The sequence below is a fragment of the Eretmochelys imbricata genome, chromosome 5, assembly GCF_965152235.1.
Source record: "Eretmochelys imbricata isolate rEreImb1 chromosome 5, rEreImb1.hap1, whole genome shotgun sequence".
In the NCBI taxonomy this organism is placed as follows: Eukaryota; Metazoa; Chordata; order Testudines; family Cheloniidae; genus Eretmochelys; species Eretmochelys imbricata.
In genome coordinates this window covers 34,516,226-34,538,353 of record NC_135576.1, presented here as the reverse complement: position 1 = coordinate 34,538,353, position 22,128 = coordinate 34,516,226, and the positions used below count along the sequence as shown (strand labels likewise).

Sequence of the window (22,128 nt, the reverse complement as noted above, 5' to 3'; positions counted from 1 at the left end):
AGGGATAGGATACAGAGGGACCTAGACAAATTAGAGGATTGGGACAAAAGAAATCTGATGAAGTTCAGCAAGGACAAGTGCAGAGTCCTGCACTTAGGATGGAAAAATCCCATGCACTGCTACAGACTAGGGACTGAGTGGCTAGGCAGCAGTTCTGCAGAAAAGGACCCAGGGGTTACAGTGGACGAGAAGCTGGATACGAGTCAACAGTGTGCCCTTGTTGCCAAGAAGGCTAATGGCATTTTGGGCTGTATAAGTAGGAGCATTGCCAGCGGATCGAGGGCAATGATCATTCCCCTCTATTTGGCATTGGTGAGGCCTCATCTGGAGTACTGTGTCCAGTTTTGGGCCCCACACTACAAGAAGGGTGTGGAAAAATTGGAAGGAGTGCAGCGGAGGGCAACAAAAATGATTAGGGGGCTGGAGCACATGATTTATGAGGAGAGGCTGAGGGAACTGGGATTATTTAGTCTGCAGAAGAGAAGAATGAGGGGGGGATTTGATAGCTGCTTTCAGCTACCTGAAAGGTGGTTCCAGAGAGGATGGATCTAGACTGTTCTCAGTGGTAGTAGATGACAGAACAAGGAGTAATGGTCACAAGTTGCAGTGGGGGAGGTTTAGGTTGGATATTAGGAAAAACTTTTTCACTAAGAGGGTGGTGAACACTGGAATGGGTTACCTAGGGAGGTGGTGGAATTTCCTCCTTTAGATGTTTTTAAGGTCAGGCTTGAGAAAGCCCTGGCTGGGATGATTTAGTTGGGGATTGGTCCTGCTTTGAGCAGGGGGTTGGACTAGATGACCTCCTGAGGTCCCTTCTAACCCTGATATTCTATGATTAAAACAGAGTCACGAACTGCTTTGGGGTCCTGACCCACAGTTTGAGAACCGCCGGCTAATCCAATATGGCAATTCCTATGTTTCTAACTTTCAAGAAGTGACTCCTTCCTATCCCTGCTAAGAACAGCAAATGTATCACCTCCTGAAGTAGCGAACATGAAATTTAGATACTATAGCAATTAAAAAAACATTAGAAACTGTTTGACAAATCCTCTGCTTTTTATGTTTTGACCTTTAATAACTAGATTGCATGATTATGCAGAATAATTACTAGATTGCATGACATTTCACAATATAATAACACAAAGGTTATATCTGGTTGTGTTCTCTAACTCGGTGAAATGTTACCGGGCTACATTAGTGCAATTAATCTGATCAGCAGTTGTCCTGTGGCCTAATTCTGATATTTCTTGTTTAGTGCCAAAAATGAAAATCAATAGCTTAGTTAGCATATTTTTGTTTCCACATCAGAAGGATTCAGCGTTTCTGGAAGTACTTTCAGTGTTAGTTACATTTGTTTTAGCTTGCACTGTTGGCAAACAGCCAAAACATTATTTTATCTTTAAAGAGAAGCACTGATGCCAATATCTGTTAAACACTTTGAAGACCAGAAATGTTTTGCAGCTGTTCTGCCATGTGGGAGCTGGGTCTTGCATTGTGTGGAGGAGTGGGATGCATGTTTATTGCTTTAAGAGATGGAATGGTGTAGCTGAAGACTTTCATATAAAAAAACTACCAATTTTAAACTTGGAAGGTGAGGGAATTTAGTAAAGTCTCATTCTCTTGTACCTTGAATGGATGTGAGGGACTCTCCTGGATTACAAATCCAGGCATAGTAGGGAGAACAGGCTCCATGTGGCTGCTATTCAGAGGTGAAAGTAAGCTGGTACTCCCTGGTACGGTGTACCGGTAAGAGCCGGTGCACCGTACCAGGACCGGCTTTTCCAGACGGCAATTTAAAGCCCTGGGGTAGCGGTGGCGGGGCTCTGGTGGGGATTTAAAGGGCCCCGGAACTCCAGCCCCCGCTACCGCCCTGGCCTTTTACATCCCCGCCGCTGCTACCCCAGGGCTCGGGCAGCAGGGCTCAGGCGGGGATTTAAAGGGCCCCGGAGCTCCAGCCGCCACTACCCCCCCCCAGGGCTCCTGAGTGATTTAAATGGCCCGGGGCTCTGCTGCAGTTGCAGCAGCTGGAGCCCTTGACCCTTTTAATCGACCCCAAGCCCCGGGGTTCCCAGCCGTCTCTGCAGCTGGTAGCTTGGGGGTGACTTAAAGGGCCCTGGGCTCCCAGCCGCCACTATTGCAGCTGGAGCCCTGGCCCTTTAAATCAAGATTTAAAGGCCCTGCCTCTTCCCATTAAGGCCACGCCTCTTCCAGTTGAGGCCACGCCCCCTGCTCAGGACTCCGGTGTACCGGTAAGTCCTCTAACTTACTTTCACCCCTGCTGCTATTCCCCCTTGGGAGCGAGTTGGGGACACACAAAGGTAGGGAATGGACAGAGCCTTGGCTTCTCCCTCCCCAGGGCATTGGAACTGAGAAGACGTGAAGTGTGATGTAAGATGCACCCTGTAAAGGCTTGCATTAAGTTATTTCCCCCCAAGAGCAAAGGAGGAGCAAGGAAGGAGTTGTGACCGTGAGTTCACCATTTCTTCCCAGAGTTCCTTCTGCGGCAGTGAAGCTAGATGCCACCCCTTTTGCAGGGCTTAATCTAGCCCAGAGTGAACATTTTGGTAGAACAAATTGTGTTGCTAATTTTAAGTAAAGTCTTTGATCGCAATTTTGTTCTCACATATGCATGCACAGCTCCTGGTAATTGCACAAGTGGATTTGGGTGCAGAATTAGTCTTCTTGTGTTTGGTAGTTACATGTTTTGGGTGTTGCTTTTTAAAATTAGGGAAGAAAAAAGTTATTTATTATTCTGTATTTCAGGTAGAAAAGGACAAGGAAAAATCGTTTGAAAAGCAGTCTTTGGTGGGACTGGAGATGCTTAAATAGCAATGAACTAGGGCTGAAAGTGGACAACAATTTAAATGTGATCTTTGTTATATGGTGACAGTGAAAGCCAGTATGATTATGTTCTGCATACAAAGTCCCGCAAAAGAGCAAGAGATGCCAGGCTGCCCTAGAACTAAAGCAGTCAGCTAATTACATGATATGCAGAAGATTTAAAATGAGAACTCATTCAGTTTTTTTTGCAGCTATAGAAATATAGAGACAACTAGTGGCAGTAACTATAGAGTGAGTGAATTTTAATGTCACGTACTTACATATTCATGTACAAACTTCCCAAGACATATTTAAGAAAATAGAAAATTCTCATTGCTTAAGTGGATTGAGCTTTTACAGACTAAGTTATAGGTGGTGTCTGAGTTAATGGGAAAAAATACCCACCCCCTACTGTATCTAAATGATTGACTGAAAAAAGCCCACTTCTATAAATCAGAGCTCTTTCTCCATATCTGCTCTTATTTGTTACAGAGACAATGTGGGTGAGGTAATATCTTTTATTGGACCAACTTCTGTTGGTGTGAGAGACAAATTTTTGAGTCACACAGAGCTCTTCTTCAGATCTCAAGAAAAGCTCTGTGTGTCTCAAAAGTTTGCCTCTCTCCAACAGAAGTTGGTCCAATAAAGACGTTACTTCACCCACCTTGTTTCTCTAATATCCTGGAACTGACATGGCTACAACTACACTGGTTTGTTATAGTCATTTTCAAGAAAGGTGCTCTGACTTTGTCTCAGGACCTTTCCCCTCTTTCTTGGGGCTCAGTTTAGTATTATGGAATGTACTGCCCAGTCCCAAAGAGAATATAAAAAACAAATTCCTTAAATGATGTGCTAAATTCACATGTTCTAACAGCAAGAGACATTCTGATGTTACTGGCTTGACTCTGTTCATATTTCTTGATGATATGATTGGCAGCTTGTTGTAACCAGAGCAAAAACAATTTCTCTTCAAAAGATATGGTCCCAGAGACATTCAAAAGGTCACCTCTAATGTGGTTTTAGCCAAAAACCATACTGAAGAGATTCCCCTAGGGGAACCTGACTGCTACACTATAATAACATGCTTCTTTCACTGGTGAAGAACCCAAACACAGACAATGTCAGGACACTGTAGGTGGTCCTGGCCCGAGTAGTGTTTTAGCCATGGATAAATGCTTAGGTTGATAGATCCGTTTGCCGAGTTAGCTGCCCCATCCACAACTATGGAGTTGAAGGGTTGGCTCGTAAAAGGCAAAATTTATAATCCCAAGGATTCTTTTGTCAATTGTTCTGTCATTTCCACTGTATAACACTGAGATATTTTTCCCCCAGTGGTTCACTGTCAGGCATTTTTGATCCTCTACTACCTCTATCCTAGTTGTTCTCTAGTTCATCCAGGAAGATCTAGATGAAGGCATAGCTCTGTGCACAATAAAGCTTACCCCAAGGGATGTGGTGGGTTCTTCAAGACTTGGAATCTTTAATCAAGATTGGATGTCTCTCTAAAATATAATGTTGTTGTTCTGCCACAGGGTATCAGGCTTGGTGCAGGAATCACTGGGTGAAATTCTATCACCTGTGTTATGCATCAGGTCAGACTAGATGATCATAGTTACATCTATCTACATAGTTACATCTACATCTGTCATAGTTACAACTATAAGTATAGTTATATACTTACAACTATACTTATAGTAATAGTCCCCTTCTGACCTTAAAATCTATGAAAGGTTCAAATATCAACTATAGATTTCCTAAGGGAGTTCATTGGTAGGACTCTAGTCAAATCGCATACCATTGTTCCTATTGTAGGATCTAATGTAACAATAGAAATATAACTCCTCAGAATCTTAAAACAGGGATTGAAAGCCTCTGCGTTCTTCCAGTTGAACTTCTCACGGCCCATGATATTATACTGCTTTCTTAAAATGTAGTGTGGCCATAGTGGAAGTGGTGATCTTGAGATTAAGGCATGGGATGGGACTCGAAAAAATCTAGGTTCATTTTCCATCTGTGGCATAGACTTCCCATGAGTCTGGGGCAAAACACTTAATTTCTCTGTGCCTCAGATTGCCATCTGTATGGGGTGATAGTACCTCTTCTCTCCATCTCTCTTGTCTTTGAAAAAGGGAGATGTTTACATTCCTCTGTTATCAGAGCAATAATATTTTATCTATAGAGAACAACAACAACAAAAAGGTCAGGAAAACGGCTTTTGATTTTTCAGGCACATGTTGAATGAGAGGTTCTAGTCTAGTCTAAGGCATCTGAGGTCTATTGTCCATTTACTTGCCTCCTGTCTACAGTGTGTTTATGGGAAGAGGAACTCCTGTCCATTCAACTCCAAAACTTATTTGACTAAATCAGTTGTTTTCCAGCACTTTTATTCTGCAGATTATTTCATTAGAGAAAGATCCTTTAGTGCAGTAGTTCTCAACCAGGGGGCTGGGGCCCCCTAGGGGGCCTCAAGCAGGTTTCAGGGAGGCATCCAAGCAGGGCCAGCATTAGACTCACTGGGGGCCAGGGCAGAAAGCTGAAGCCCCACTGCATGCCCAGGTTCCTGAGCCCTGCCACCTGAGGCTGAAGCTGGAGCCTGAGCAATGTAGCTTTTTGGGGGCCCCTGTGGCATGGGGCCCCAGGGCGATTGCCCTGCTTGCTACCCCCTAACACCGGCTCTGGCTTTTATATGCGGAAAACCAGTTATTGCGGCACAGGTGGGCCGTGGAGTTTTTATAGCATGTTGCGGGAGGCTTCTGAAAGAAAAAGGTGGAGAACCCCTGCTTTAGTGGACCACATAACTTCCTGACCTCCCTCCTTACTACTAGAATCTTCTCTCTTTTTTGGAGATTTTTGGACCACAGATTGAGAACCACAGCCCTAGGTTTATGTCCTCTTCGGTGTCGTCTGCTTTTGCTGTAGAACTAAGCACGGTGATGATATTAAAGTCTTTCCACTGCTTCTCTAAACATGAGACATAGGGCCATCAGTGTGTTTAGCTGTTGGCCACAGGGTTCTCAGTAGCATTATTTCCTTGATATAGTATGTATCTACCTAGCATCCTATTGTGCACTGCACCAGCTGTCTGGATTGGTGTATTCTAGCATGCGAATAAGGAAATTTAATTCTTACTATTAATTTAGGTATATAGTAGATACCCAGTGTGTGTGTGTGCGTGTATGTGTATGGTAAGGATGAGGAGGCATTTTGCAAAAGTACATATATTGTAAGTCTCTCTTTTTTTCTTTTAGTATCGTTTTATGGTGATAGCTACGTGGAATTGAACATTGCAGAATCATCCACTCGAACATCACTGCAGTTACGATTTCGAACCAGCAAGCCACACGGATTGCTTTTTCTTGCAGCTGGAAAAGAGGATCATTGTTTGGTGGAATTGCACTCGGGATATTTAAAGGTGTGATTTTTAATTATAAAAAATAGAGAGCACAGGTACTGGTTTGCCTAGTGTTTGTCTTTGGAGTCATAGAGGGACCACCAAGTCATCTAGTCTGACCTGTACCTCACAGGCCACTAAACTCCACGCAGCCACCTCTGCACCTTGTCCAACAACCAGAATTAGACTAAAGCACTACAGCTCTCAGGAGACTAAACCGTTGTGTGTTGCAAGCAGAGAAGAGGAGGGACCAAGGTGTACCAACGCCTGAGGCCCCTGCAATGGCAGGGAATTGGTAAAGTAAGATATACAGTAAAACCTCAGAGTTACGAACACCAGAGTTACCAACCTACTGGTTAATCACACACCTCATTTGCAAAAAGAAAAGGAGTACTTGTGGCACCTTAGAGACTAACCAATTTATTTGAGCATGAGCTTTCGTGAGCTACAGCTCACTTCATCGGATGCATACCGTGGAAGCTGCAGAAGACATTATATATACACAGAGACCATGAAACAATACCTCCTCCCACCCCACTGTCCTGCTGGTAATAGCTTATCTAAAGTGATCATCAGGTTGGGCCATTTCCAGCACAAATCCAGGTTTTCTCACCCTCCGCCCCCCCCCCCCCCCCACAAACTCACTCTCCTGCTGGTAATAGCCCATCCAAAGTGACCACTCTCTTTAAAATGTGTATGATAATCAAGGTGGGCCATTTCCTCCACAAATCCAGGTTCTCTCACCCCCCCACCCCCATACACACACAAACTCACTCTCCTGCTGGTAATAGCTTATCTAAAGTGATCATCAAGTTGGGCCATTTCCAGCACAAATCCAGGTTTTGTCAGCCTCCGCCCCTCCCCCCCCACAAACTCACTCTTTTGCTGGTAATATTATTACCTGCTATTACCAGCAGGAGAGTGAGTTTGTGTGTGTGGTTTTTGGAGAGGGGTGAGGGGGTGAGAGAACCTGGATTTGTGCAGGAAATGGCCCATCTTGATTATCATACACATTGTGAAGAGAGTGGTCACTTTGGATGGGCTATTACCAGCAGGAGAGTGAGTTTGTGTAGGGGGGGGCGGAGGGTGAGAAAACCTGGATTTGTGCTGGAAATGGCCCAACTTGATGATCACTTCAGATAAGCTATTACCAGCAGGAGAGTGAGTTTGTGTGTGTATGGGGGTGGGGGGGTGAGAAAACCTGGATTTGTGCTGGAAATGGCCCACCTTGATTATCATGCACATTGTAGGGAGAGTGGTCTCTTTGGATAAGGTATTACCAGCAGGAGAGTGAGTTTGTGTGTGTGGTTTTTGGAGGGGGGTGAGGGGGTGAGAGAACCTAGATTTGTGCAGGAAATGGCCCACCTTGATTATCATACACATTGTGAAGAGAGTGGTCACTTTGGATGGGCTATTACCAGCAGGAGAGTGAGTTTGTGTGTGGGGGGGGTGGAGAGTGAGAAAACCTGGATTTGTGCCGGAAATGGCCCAACTTGATGATCACTTTAGATAAGCTATTACCAGCAGGACAGTGGGGTGGGAGGAGGTATTGTTTCATGGTCTCTGTGTGTATATAATGTCTTCTGCAGTTTCCACGGTATGCATCCGATGAAGTGAGCTGTAGCTCACGAAAGCTCATGCTCAAATAAATTGGTTAGTCTCTAAGGTGCCACAAGTACTCCTTTTCTTTTTGCGAATACAGACTAACACGGCTGTTACTCTGAAACACCTCATTTGGTACCAGAAATACACTGTCAGGCAGCAGAGACAAAAAACAAAACCAAAAAACAAATACTGTACAGTACAGTACTGTGTTAAATGTGAACTACTAAAAATATAAAGGGAAAGTTTAAAAAAAGATTTGACAAGGTAAGGAAATTGTTTTTGTGCTTGTTTTGTTTAAATTAAGATGATTAAAAGCAGCATTTTTCTTCTGCGTTGTAAAGTTTCAAAGCTGTATTAAGTCAATGTTCAGCTGTAAACTTTTGAGAGAACCACCATAACGTTTTGTTCAGAGTTACGAACATTTCAGAGTTGCAAACAGCCTCCGTTCCTGAGGTATTCGTAACTCTGAAGTTCTGCTGTTCCCAGATAATCCTGGCAAGTGAACCACATCTCATGCTGCAGAGGAAGGCAAAACCCCCAAAAGGTCTGAACAGGGGGAAAATTCCTTCCCAACCCTGAATATGGCAATCATTTAGACCCTAACCATGTGAGCAAGAACCAGTAAGCCAAGTGTCTATGAGAGAGAATGCTTGGTGCCACCTCAGAGCCCTGACCCTGCCTATCTAGTGTCCTGTCTCCAGCTACGGCCATCTCTGATGCTTCAGAGGAAGGAGAAAATCCCTTCCCCCCTCCCAGATTATACTGAGGTGAAAATTCCCTTCATGGCCCCCACAGGTGTCTAGATGAAGCATGAGATTGTAGAAATATAAGACATAAAGGGACCCCCCTCCACCCCAGGACTGTCAAATGCAGCCCCCACACCACTGCAGGCAACCATGGTATACAGTCCCACTCATACTTTTATCAAGAACTATCTTAAAACTGATTGAGTTGTTTGCCCCCACTGCTCCCAGAATCTCACCCCTCTGATGGTTAGCAACCTTTGTCTATGTTCCAGCCTAAATTTATTCATGGCCAGTTATTACCCATTTGTTCTTGTGCCATGCCAACATTGTTCTTTAGCTTAAATATCTCTTCTCTGTCCCTGGTATTTATCTCCCTGATAAATGTATAGAGAGCAATTAAATCCTCTCTCGGCCTTCTTTTTGCTAGGCTAAACAAGCCAGGCTCTTTTAGTCTCCTGTTATAAGATAGGCTGTCATTCCTTTGATCATCCTAGTAGCCTTTCTCTGCACCTGTTCTAGTTTGAATTAATCTTTCTTCAGTTTGGGTGAACACAATTGTACATAATATTCAAAATGAGATCTTAGCAGTGTCTTGTCCTATCTCTACTGGAAATACCTCACCTAACACGTGCTAGGACTGCATTTGTCTTTTCCACAGACACATCACATTAGTAGCTCATAATTAGTAGCTTCATCCTCTGATCGACATATACACTTGTGTGTCTCTCCTCCTCTTTCACGTTCAACTGTTGAGCTCCCAACTTATAGCAGGAATTCATGCATGACCTTGCACTTTATGCTTACCTTGGGCTCTTGTAAATTTTGGTCATAGCAGAACTGGAAATAGTTGCTTTCTGGTTTTGCATCTGACCCAGACTAAAACTGTGTTGGCAGGTAAACCTTCCTAAAATGTACAATGGGTTTGGACTTGATGTTGTGGTGTTAGCAAATCCATAACAATAATAAATACATTTGTGCTCATAGTTTGAAAATGCAATGATTGAAACTTAAGTTGAGCAGCTGTCAAAACATCAAGTATTACTTGTTTCTTTGAGACACACACAATTCATTTAATTGTCATCCATACGCTCACTGATTTTCATCATTAAAATTTTGTCTCTTACAGTTGAGAATGAACTTTGGAGCAGGGGAACGAGTGCTGCGTTCTCAGCGGAGCTCCCGGCTAAATGATTTAGCCTGGCACCTGGTTGAATTATATCATGAAAATGATAATGTCACACTGGTAATTGATAAACATTATAGAACTAGTACAAAAATGCCTGGGATTCTATATCAATTAAACATTGAACATGGACTCTACATTGGTGGGAGCGGTACCCTTGATGTTCCTTACCTTGACAGAGCACTAACCAATTTCCGAGGATGTATCGATGACGTGTTATTTAATCAGCATGAGATCCTAATGTCCCTGAGACCTTATCCTGGGTTCAGAAATGTTCATGAAGTGTCACTGGGATGCAGTGATGAATTCTTTGCCAGTGAAGATGAGCCTATCAGTTTTTTTAGTTCCAAATCCTATGTTTCTTTCCAGCTGTGGAATGTCCAGGGTGAAGGACACTTGGAGTGTGCAATACGGACCTCAGCTCAGCGAGGTTTGCTGCTTTATCATTCTGGACAAGCAGGAGATTTCATTGCAATGGAAATTGAGGATGGACGAATTAAGGCCCATATTGGAAAGAGTAAAAGTAGAATGCAGCTTTCCTCTCTTAAGTCAGTCAGTGATAATAAGTGGCACTCCATTGAGTTAAAATTTACCACACAATATTTGCAGCTGATGATAGATGGAGAAATGGTGAAAACATCACTGCCTTCCCACATCAAGATACCCCTTCTTAAAGGGCCACTCTTTGTAGGTGGTGTAGATGACAGCACACGGGTAGAAGTGATAAAGTTAGAGCTAACTTCAGTTTCTGGAAAATATGCCAGAGGAGGATCCTTCAAAGGTTGCTTAAGAGACCTGAAAGCCAATTCAGAAAAGAGATCGTTAAAGAATGTTCTGGTTACAAAGGATGTTTCAGCTGGATGCAAAACAGAGAATTCTTTTAAGACAAATTCTTCTGTAGTGACAACAGAAAAGACTCCTCTTGTAACAGCAGCCACCACTTCTGTCAATTTTCCTGAAATCTCCAAACCTCAAGGCAAAGAGGATAGTGGCCATTTCTTGGTTCTAAATAACTTGATTGTCCCAGAGGGTGGACAAGCTCCACTTGAATCTAAACATATTAAAGTAAATTTAGAGTTTAAGAAATTAGGGGTTCGTCAGTCACAGATATTTTTTAAAATAAAGGAGCAGCCCTCTCATGGTTACTTGAAATTAGGGGTTGAACCAGAGCAGGACAAGGGCACATTTACTATGTTAGACCTGTGGCAAGGAAGAGTTCTATATGTCCATGATGGTTCTGAGGACACTTACGATAATTTTACTTTTTCCATTTCTGCCAGTAGTAAAAAGGACATGCCTTCATATCTGCAAGGAAATGAGCAGTATGTGTTTAGGATTGCCATCACTCCGACAAATGATGCTCCTGAACTTATGCTCCCCGAGGGAAACTTATTTTTTTTGTTAGAGAACTCAAAGAAACTCTTGACTGCTGACCTAATAAAGGTTTCAGATCAAGACACAGACTCTGCTGATCTCAGTCTTTCAGTACTTGGAAATCTGAATACAGAAGCAGGATTTTTAGAAAATTCCAAGAATCCCGAGAGAGCCATTACTACTTTTTCTAATGAGGACTTAAAAGAAGGCAACATTTTCTTTGTCCATACTGGGGTCAAGAACTCAAGGATTGTGCTGCGAGCAAGTGATGGAGAGAAAGTGAGCAACACAGTTGTGTTGCGTGTCATGGCTGTTCCTTTGGATTTTAAAGTGGTCAATAACACAGGAATAAAAGTGCTACAAGGCAATGCCGCTTTGATCACACTCAGCCACTTGGCAGTTGAAACAAATGCCATTCAGCAAGAGATGGAGATACGATATGAGATCACAGAATCACCCCAATTTGGTGAAATTCAAAGGCAACATTCTAGTGGAGAGTGGAAGCAAGTAAACACTTTTTCTCAGCGCTCCATTGAGCGCAGCCGTGTGAGGTACTACAGTATTTTCAAAGCATTGCAGCTGGAAAATGTTACAGAACACTTTAAATTTAAGGTTCGTATTGGAAACAAAATCAGTGATGAGCTTATGTTTCCAATCACAGTGAAATGGTTGAGGTATAATTTATTGAAACGTGTTCCTCTAGAAATTGGAAAAACAAAAAAGAAATGTCTGACTTCAGATAATCTTTTTGCTGTGATGGTGGATATAGAAATACCTGAAAATGAACTTAATTATAAGTTGTTGTCCTTACCCAAGAAAGGGCAAATGCTCCTTAACAACCAAGCCTTGAAAAAAAATTCAACTTTTAGCCAAAAAAGCATTATAGATCATGAAGTAGAATATGAATTAATCAACAGACCCCATGAGAACACTCAGGATTCATTTAGATTCCTAATTTTTACAAAATATTTGGAGTCAAATGTCTATGATTTCAAAATCAACATTAAAGCAGATCTCACAAGCATTATTTTGACAAACAATGGCTTGACCATAACTGAAGGTGAAGGAGTGCTAATAACAAAAAGCAGATTGTTTGCACAAACCCTGGATAATAAGGCCTTTCAATATACAGTTACAAAGAGTCCTCAACATGGGAAATTAAAACTCATTAACTTTTCAGATTCACCAGAAAGTAATGATAACCTCACCACTTTCAGTAACCAAGATATAATGGGTGAACGCCTTATGTATGTCCATGATGACACTGAAACTAGGTACGATGAATTTCTTGTCATAGCATCCACCAAAGAATCAGGAGAATGGGTGAGCTCTGCTGCTGGAACAGAACCTTTATCAGCAGAGATAAGATTTAATATTTCTGTTGAGCTGAAGAATGATGAGAAACCAGTACGTGTGGTTGATAAGGTATTTCATGTAGTTAAGAATGGGCAGCACTTATTGACCTTGGCAGACCTATGCTACCATGATCCTGATTCTGATTTTGATGACGGACAGTTGCTGTACACTAGGCGTGGCATTCCAAATGGAGACTTGACTCTAGTGAATGATACCAGTCACAGACTCTATCAATTCAAGCAAGAAGACCTGGAGCAAAAGCGAGTCCTATTTATACATAGTGGTGCAGATTATGGGCGCTTTGTGTTATTTGTAACTGATGGCAAACACTACACGTCTTCCCTTCTAGAAGTGAGTGCTTCAGATCCCTATGTTAGACTAGCAAACAACACAGGCTTATTGGTCCAAAAAGGAAAAGAGAGAACTATTACAACAACTAACCTTAGTGCCATCACAAACCAAGACATTAGAAGGGATCATGAGATTATTTATGAGATATTCTTATCTCCAAAACATGGAAGAATCTATGTAAAAAATCTGGCAACAGATTCCTTTACTCAACTTGACCTAAAAAGGGGACATGTGATTTATAGGCATGATGACAGTAACAACCTTTTTGACACATTTAACTTTACAGTTTATGCTAAGGATATCCACCAGGATGCTGGAATGCATGTTCGTATGTACTTGGAAAGCCATCAGCGTCCACCAAATATTGTACATAATAACAACCTCTTAGTTGAAGAAGGAAAACCAGTTAAAATCAGTAAGGGGAAATTGCAGGTGAGTTAAAATTTAGCTTTAATCTTCTATCTGTAATGGATTTTCTTCTTTATTCCTGTTTCCCAGGCATAGCAAACCCTTTTAATGCCTCAGTTCCACAAAACTGTCACCTTTAACCTAACTAATTTAAATTATTGCTAGATATTAATTTTGGAGAGTAACTCCAATTATGGTGTCCGCACTAGAGAATCTGCTGGCATCAGTGCAGAAAGGGCTATAGACTTCAGGTAGCCCAGCACTCTGACACTAGCATGCCTCCCATCACTAGAAAGGAGAAAAAAATCTATCTGTTAATAAGACAGAGACCATAGGCTTTGATTCCCTGAGTACTGATACTTGAGAAAATTAAGCTGCAGAGACACTGTGATTATCAACACTGCAAGAAAACCAGGTAGTTTTAAATACAGTTATCAGTGTATTTGCAGTTTCATGGCAGGTGAACCAATAACAAATATTGGGGAAAAAAACTTAAATTGTATCCAAAGTATTTGCTTATTTACAAAGGGTCTGTCAGTTTACACAAGCTGAGGATACGGCTTGGAGTTTTAAAAGCATCAGTTCAGAAGCATTAGCTTTGGCCTATTGTGGTTAATATTTTTCTCTGCACCTATTGGGATCATTTTCACCATTAAAGTAACTACCACAAGGAGGCTCATGTTGTACATTATTGTGCTGATTGTGAAATCATCATTCCAAGCAGCATTCCACAGTTCTTAGATAATTAACTCATGATGTTTTTTGTTTTTGTTTTTTCAGTTGAGAGATCTTATGGGATATGTTTTGGGTTTTGAAACACTTTCTCATGCAGTATTACCTAACATGCATCTACTTAATATAATACTGGAAATGCATTGTGCTAGGCATTTGCAGATATAATGTTTATAAATAGAGAATTCCAGCCAAACCGGTGGATAAATAATCCATGATTTACTGTCCCAGTGAGAACAGAAGTGAGAAATTCAGAATAGAATTAAAGAAGAAATTGTCTTGTTTTTACTTGAATGACTTTTTGTGTATGTATAATTTTAAGGTTGTGCATGAAAACAGTTCTCCATCAGAGATAGTATTCACATTAAGGGCTCCTCCAGTGCATGGATACATTCGGAAGTTTGCATCAGAAGAAGGTTACCTTGGTGCAGAACAAAAGCCAGTTTTGACCTTTACCCAGCAAGATATTGATGATGGCAACATTCAGTATGTGCAGACAGTTTCTGACCAGCTGCAAGACCATTTTTCGTTGGATGTGACCAATGGCATCCGAGTGGTCAGTGGAATAGAAATCTCTGTAGATGTCATCCCAAAGCTGATTCCATTAGAAGTGCAGAACTTTACAGTAATAGAAGGTGGTTCTAAAGCTCTGGTGGAAGACTATCTAAAAATTTCTAATCAGCATTTCACAGGACTCAGTTGTGAATTTATTTTAGTTGAGCCACCAAAGAATGGGCACGTTGGAAACTTTCGCTTTCCTGGAGTGAAGTTAACCAAATTTACCAAAAAACAGGTAATCTGACTGTGGTAAGCTTGATCTAAATGTCAGTCCTTTTTTTGTTTGAGTATTTTTAAATTGCTGATTATTATATGTATTGCAGTCACACCTGCAGGTCAGGTGTGCTAGGCACTATACAAACTCAATAAAGGGCAGTCCTTTACCTGAGGAGATTACTGCTTAAGACAAGATGAAATGGAGAAGGGAGAATGAGGGAAACAATGACAGGTACACATATGTTTTTATATGCCTGCAGCTACAAGATACAAATAAGATATGTCACAATTCCCTAATAGGCCCTATTTAACCATTACTAGTTGGCAGTTTCCTGCAAAAGTCATGGTAGAAGTAGCAGGGTTGAGGGGGAAGACATTGTTTTCCAGTCGAGTTCTGAGTGAATGTCAAACTAGTGGCAAGGAAGAAACCTTGGATGTGCTTAGTGGGGAAGTGGACAAATATCAGTGTTGTTGGTGGAGCAGAGAAAGTGGAGTCTCCATGATAAGATACAAGTGCTAATAAGTTTTGTGTAGCCTTAAAGGGCTATGAAAAAGGTGAGAAAGCCAGTGAGGGTCTCAAAATCATCTATTTTTAAGGCCAGAACAGACCATTATGATGTTCTAGTCTGATCTCCTGCATAACAGCGAGCACATTATTTCATCAAGTAATTCCTACATCAAACCCGTACTTGTGGTTGAGCTAGAGCATGTTTTTAAGAAAGACATCCAATTTTTATTTAAAGACTTCAAGTGATGGAGACTCCACCCAGTCCCTTGGCATGGGGCAGGAGCAGGGGTTATGGCAAGATGTTTTGTGATTCACCAGCTTCAAATAATAATTGTTTGATGCAAAATAACATACTGAAGGTTTGCAAAGTATTTTTCCCCTTTCAAAAATCTACACCAGAGTTATGGGTGTTTGATGCACATAAAAAGATATATATTGCTTAATATGCTTATTTGAAAATAAAGATCTACATTATGTATTATTTTGATATGTCATATTCGAGTGGGATAACTCCTGCCCAGACATGAATATGTATGATTTTATACTACTTTTCAGACTTCTGAATATGGGAAATTGTCTTAAATGGCATAGGATGTAATAAGTCAACAATTCAAAATAAGTAGAAGCCTGACAGGTATCTTATACTGCCAACATAGTTGAGGGTTACTTTACATCTGAATGAAAACTCTCTAATTTGAAGGTTTCAATATTTAACTTGTTTCAAAATGCATAAACTGAAATGTGTTAACCTTTGACAAATGTTAATGAATATGATATTTTTAATTTTTATGGCCCCAAAACAGAAATTTAACTTTCAACTGCAGATAGTGATGTCTTAAGTCATTTTGCCTCTTCTAAATAAAAATGAAACACTTAACTGATTTTCAAAAATGAACCCTCTTAACTGTGCTTTAGCTATTTTTATATGAGTTCTTTGGGATTTATTGGTTTGTCTCTGACCTTCTGATACAGTTGCATACATGCCTTTCTATATCTGAGGTTGTTTCAGAATAACCAAATGCTCATGTGCAATCTGATATGCTAGAGATAGAAGAGTGTGCATCAGAGGGAGAAGTATGGGATCGTGAAGGCTGAAAGAGAATTATTGCAGAGCTGGAATGGTTGAATGCTTTTTGTTTAAAATTTCAAAACAGTTTTTGTTTTAATTTCTTTAATTTTCAGTCCATTTATTTTTCAGGTAGAGCAAGAATTAATCTACTATATTCATGATGGTAGTGAGGGGCTGACTGACAATTTTACTGTCATAGCAAATAACACAGAACTGTGGAAACAAAGTTTGCCCCAAACTATATTTGTGACTGTTACGTCGGTAAATGATGAAGCTCCTGTTATAAGTACAAACAAAATACTTAGGGTAAGTTCTGCATACTTTCGTCTTTATAATTTTAAAATCTTCATTTTTAGCTTGACATTATTTTATAGGACAATAATAACACAGAGACTAGAGATAGATATGTGTAAACCTGGAAATATATGTTATGTACTAGAAGCCAGTTGTGATGCTTAGATACCATGGTGATAGGCTCTGAAGATAGATTGGATACTGTGACAATTGTTTATACATATGGGATCAGATCCTGGCTCTTGCTAAGTTTGCGTTGTGTTGTCCTGGTAGTGCAAAGCAGACCTTAAACACACCTAAGAGTCTGGCTGATGATTACTTTTGTCTAAGAGGAATCCCTGAGTGGCGTAGGGCCTTATAGCTGGATCTGTGCCACTGCCTCCTCTTGGCCTTGACATGGGACACATGGCGGTGAAGGGTGTATGGATGGAGCATTGCTGTGTTTTAACATTCCCTGGCAGGAGTAATGGCAACTTGGATGCAGTTACTAAGCAGCGTAAGTCAGAGCAGTCTTGAGGCATTGGCCTTTGGCAGGCTTCAGGATTGAGGGACCATAAAGGCGGCTTCAGATTATTTTTGCACCATCCCTCGGATTCTGTGCCTAGCACCTCTGAGCTATTCCTGAGGATCAGGCCCACTGAGAGTAATTCTGCTCTTTGTTGTATCTCTGCAGCTTCCACTGAAGTCAGTGGAGATAGCATAGGTGTAAGAGAACAGAGTTTCACCCACTTACTATGCTTTAGGGAATTGACTAAGTATCTGACATTTCTGATAGGAGATATGAGTTTCCCTCAGAAAATGTATGCAGATTTTTTTAAAAGTCCTAGTAAAAATAATAATATTGTATTATATAATGGTCCAAAATAGAACCACTCCTCACAGTTTTCAGAGTAGCAGCCATGTTAGTCTGTATTCGCAAAAAGAAAAGGAGTACTTGTGGCACCTTAGAGACTAACAAATTTATTTGAGCATAAGCTTTCGGGAGCTACAGCTCACTTCATCGGATGCATTCAGTGGAAAATACAGTAGGGAGAGTTATATACATGGAGAACATGAAACAATGCGTGTTACCATACACACTGTGTGTAACGAGAGTGATCACTTCAGGTGAGCTGTTACCAGCTCCTCACAGTATTACTAGAGAGACTGGAGCTACTATTCTCTATTACTGTAGGTTTGTTGGGTGTGGCTGTTAATTATGAATTAAAGATAATATTCTGAAACACCCAAAGCCTGCTTACTTTGTATAGTTCCCAAAGAACTTGTGGAATTGAAGATTGTAGAATTGGTCTATTTTTTTCTCCTAGTAACCGTAGATAGCATTTAACCAACCATTCTATCTTGTAAAGAATAAAGGATGGTTTCTTCTCATCCCTATTTCACATTGGTGTGGCTCGATTCGCTTCAGTGGTATAATTCCAGATTTACATAAATGTGAGAGGATTATTATCTATATTACAACTGTGCCTGCAGGCCGGAGCCCCCTTGTCCTAGGCACTATAAAAACATAGCAGACAGTCCTGCCCTGAAGAGTAGATGACTGGTGACTAAAACAAACATACATGGGTGGGGGGTAGGAGTACAGATAATAAAATGATATTGAACATCTTGAAAAATGGTGGTCACGGCATATCAGCTGTCTAACAGTAAATGAGCTGCAAGTGTATTGTAGGCATCACACCAGAGAAGAGTTTTTTAAAGGAGGGATTTGAAGGAGGATAATGTTATATAGTATAGCACAGTGCAATTTACAAATTATAACATTTAAAACAAGTTTGCATTTAATCCTGAGTATGAATGGTATTTGAGTGTTGTGTAGACAGATTGAGTACTGTAGAGATTACTGTATTTTAGCATCATCCATAAACCTTTTCACAGAAGAAAAAAAGAGAAAATATAATAATTTATACTAATCAGTTTTAGCAATGTTGTGCTTCACAGTGATGGCCTTTACCCACTGCGGGCATCCATCCACATTACAGTGCACCATGATATTAGGCTTTTACACCAGGCTGAGTCCTGACAATTTGGCAATTTTCTCGAAGAAGGCATCAAGTATTACACAGTAAACTCCCGCAGGGGAGGATAATTACCCACTGGTGGGGTTCTTCAGACGTCAACACAGCAGGTATTAACCGTAATCTAGTAATATACCCAGGGGAAAGGTGTCCACCAGGACTACTTCTTGATTTCTCTTTCCTTGTGTATAATTGCTTTGAAGAACTATCCTTTGACAGAATTGAGACCCAGCAGCACAGCACACTGATTTTTTTTAAATGATTGTTAAGACCAGGCTTCATAGGAACACATGAAGTTGATTGGCAGACCCAAAATGTACCTTTATTTTAAAATATAAATAAATAACACAACTTTTCAATCTAATCCTGAAATAGGTCAGTCATCCAGAACATAGATAAAATGCTATCTACTCAATTGGGCAGCCTGCCTACACCAAACCCATGGTTCTTATATTCATGACTGTGGTTTTGCTTGTCACGCTTGACCCTTTACTGTGCTTACATACCCTGTTCTTAATATAGAACTATTGCGTTTCTGATAGTTCTGTGCACACTATACAAAGCTGGAGAATCTGATTTATTCCAACCAATCACTTTAAACCAAGATGAATGCCTAAAATAGATGGGGGAAAAGTGGATTATAAAGATTTTTCTTGAACTGACAGCCTGGCTCAGTGCTGACTATTATCATCAGCTGGGAGTTCCAAGGCAGTGCTTACCTAGGGTGAAACTTGCTAAATTCGAGGTTCCAGCCGGGCTGTGCTTGCTCATCTGGGAATCTTGTATTGCTAGCTGTTGAATTTTAACCTGCTTGTAGTAATCTATGTATTTTTAAATACAATAGCTCTGGCTTAATTTATACCTTTTTAGAGATAAGAAGTAAATGTACAAACTTGAATGAAAATTCCCTGAAAACCACTTTGTTGACCTTGTTGCAAGACCTTGTTTAGAGGATAACCTTTCTTGCAAGAAACTTTTGCATTTCAAGCAATAGATTTGGTCATGTTGCCTACTACAGAATAAGCTCCTGATCCTGCAAACACTAGTTCATGTTATAACTTTACACACTGTTTACTCCTCACAGTGCATAAAGCTAAGCACATGAGCAAGCTTGCAAGATTGGGGTGTAACAAAGCTCTTAAAAGAACAGCTAAATCAGTAACAAAGCAGAACAAAAATGTTAAAATTATCAGATCCCTTTATGGGCATCCATTAGCAACGGAGGGCCCCTATGGAAGTTAGTATTATGCTCTTGGTGGTCTCCAGATGGATATTGAAGTTACATTTTAGTCTTGTTATGGGACTTTTTGCCAAACACAACAAACTGTCAACTTACTCAAATGTAAAGTGATTCCTTCTACTCCAATTCCCTCACTTCTGAGGCCTCCTCAACATTCCCTCTTTAAACCACAGTGTTTATGATTGGTATCAGGGTGGTGAACAAAGCAGGTTTTTTTTCCCCCCTTAGTGTTTGTGTGTGGGTGATGTTTTGTTTTTAAAGGGATGAGGGCTATTGGATTTTCCTTTTTTTGAACTTCTGTATCATTCTGCAATATTTGCATGAACATAACAGATTTGAAAAGTTTTATTAACACGAGAAACGATAGTCTTTAATTTCACTCTGTAACTTAAAACCATAAGTATTCTAAACAATTACAAGGGAATTGCCAGGACTTTTAGTCTAGTTGAACAATCAGAAAGAGAAACCGTGTCAGAGAATAGCAAACAGATGAGAGCTCTGATTCAGAAAAGCTCACAAATATGGGCTTAAGTTTGTCCCTATTCATGACAGCTCTTGAGTACATGGTAAACATTAAGCACACATTTGAAACCCATTTACTTCATTGTGTCTTAAACAGAAACTTTTAAAGTTAAGCATGTTTTAAGCAGCATTTTTGCAAAAATCAGGGGGATTCAGGTTAGAGAAAATAAAAATCCTTACTCTGCTGATCCCATTTATCTATGCATTTAAGTAAGATTTAGTAGTAGTAAGGTGTGGCTGTACTGCAATGTAGCCACAAGGTGGCTATATTTTCATATATGTGGAATTTTTCTTTAAAAAAATCTAACAGTTATTATCCTTCTTGTTAATTAATTCTGCTTAACAGGGTATCTCTATAAGCAGAACACTGGATTAGGTCAATGGAGTATTTTTCATTTCTCAGCAAGCAAGGTCATGAACCTTCCTGCCACTGTAGTAGTGGAATGTGTTAGGCAAATGCTGAATTAGTGACATCTCGGAAGTTCTGCATACTTTTTTTATTCTGTTCTTAAGGAAACCTTGATCTCCACCCTATGTGATGCAAATAAGTCACTTGTAAAGTATTTGCAGTATTTCAAGTGTTGTGCCTCTTACATTCCATTTCATCTCATGGATCTCCTTTCATTCCTCATGTATCACATTATACAGCAAACGGAGAATCTTAACACAGTGTGCACACAAAAAAGGCATTGTGTGTAAGCGTGCTGGGGAGGCATGGAATAAACAATATCTTTATAGCTAAAAAGCCCTATTATTTCTTAAGTTGGAATGAGGAAAATTCATGCGGAGGTTTAGCATTGGAGTTACACATGGCTACACATTTGCATGCTCTTTTGTAAATATTCTCCCTAGCGTTTTACCATTTATATGCAATGTATTATATTTTTCTATGTACAGGATGATGTGATATAAAGGTATTACTGGCAAGAGTTTGGGGTGGTTACAGATCATCAAACAAGTGGCAATAAAACCTTTACATAGTGGGAATTATTAAAAAGTCAGCATTTATCATCAGTTATCATGTATCTTTAAAGATACATCTTTGTTTTCAAAGATTAGCCCATAAAAAAAAAAAATTACAAAAGCTCACGTTTCCTGAAGAAAAAATGCTTAGTTGTTGGGATCAGGAAGAAATCTCCTATCTTTGTTTTTAGGAGAAGTGAAATAACTTTTGTCAAGGATATTTTTTTCCTCAAACTACTAACATAACCTTACCATCAAATAGCTATTGATAATGAATTAAAGAGCAGGAATTGGGCAGAGGCAAGAAAAGCCAATGGAATCAAATGCAATATGATATTATTAATACACTAAAAGTCAGAGAGGGACATTATGGTATCTGTTCTGCACCTTAAGTAGACCTGTTGATTATCAAAGATTTTATATTATAAATCAGGGATTGGCAACCTTTGGCCCGTGGCCCACTAGGGAAAGCCGCTGGCAGGCTGGGCCGGTTTGTTTACTTACAGCGTCCGCAGGTTTGGCTGATTGCAGCTCCCACTGGCTGCGGTTCACTGCTCCAGGCCAATAGGGGCTGTGGGAAGCGTCGTGGGGTGAGGGATGTGTTGGACGCCGCTTCCTGCAGCCCCCACTGGCCTGGAGCGGCGAACCGCGGTCAGTGGGAGCTGCAATCGGCCAAACCTGCAGATGCAGCAGGTAAACAAACCGTCCCCGGCCTGCCAGCGGCTTTCCCTGGTGGGCCATGGGCCAAAGGTTGCCGATCCTTGCTATAAATCG

General features: G+C 40.6%; 1 protein-coding gene across 1 annotated transcript in view; it reads left to right on the top strand.

Annotated features, from left to right (window-relative positions):
- Positions 1-22,128, top strand: part of LOC144265063 (chondroitin sulfate proteoglycan 4-like) — a 62,053-nt gene that overhangs the window by 18,483 nt on the left and 21,442 nt on the right. The window contains exons 2-5 of the mRNA XM_077817238.1: positions 6,069-6,232; positions 9,689-13,258; positions 14,289-14,759; positions 16,447-16,623. Coding sequence (XP_077673364.1) covers positions 6,069-6,232; positions 9,689-13,258; positions 14,289-14,759; positions 16,447-16,623 — 4,382 coding nt within the window. The remainder of the gene's footprint in view (positions 1-6,068; positions 6,233-9,688; positions 13,259-14,288; positions 14,760-16,446; positions 16,624-22,128) is intronic.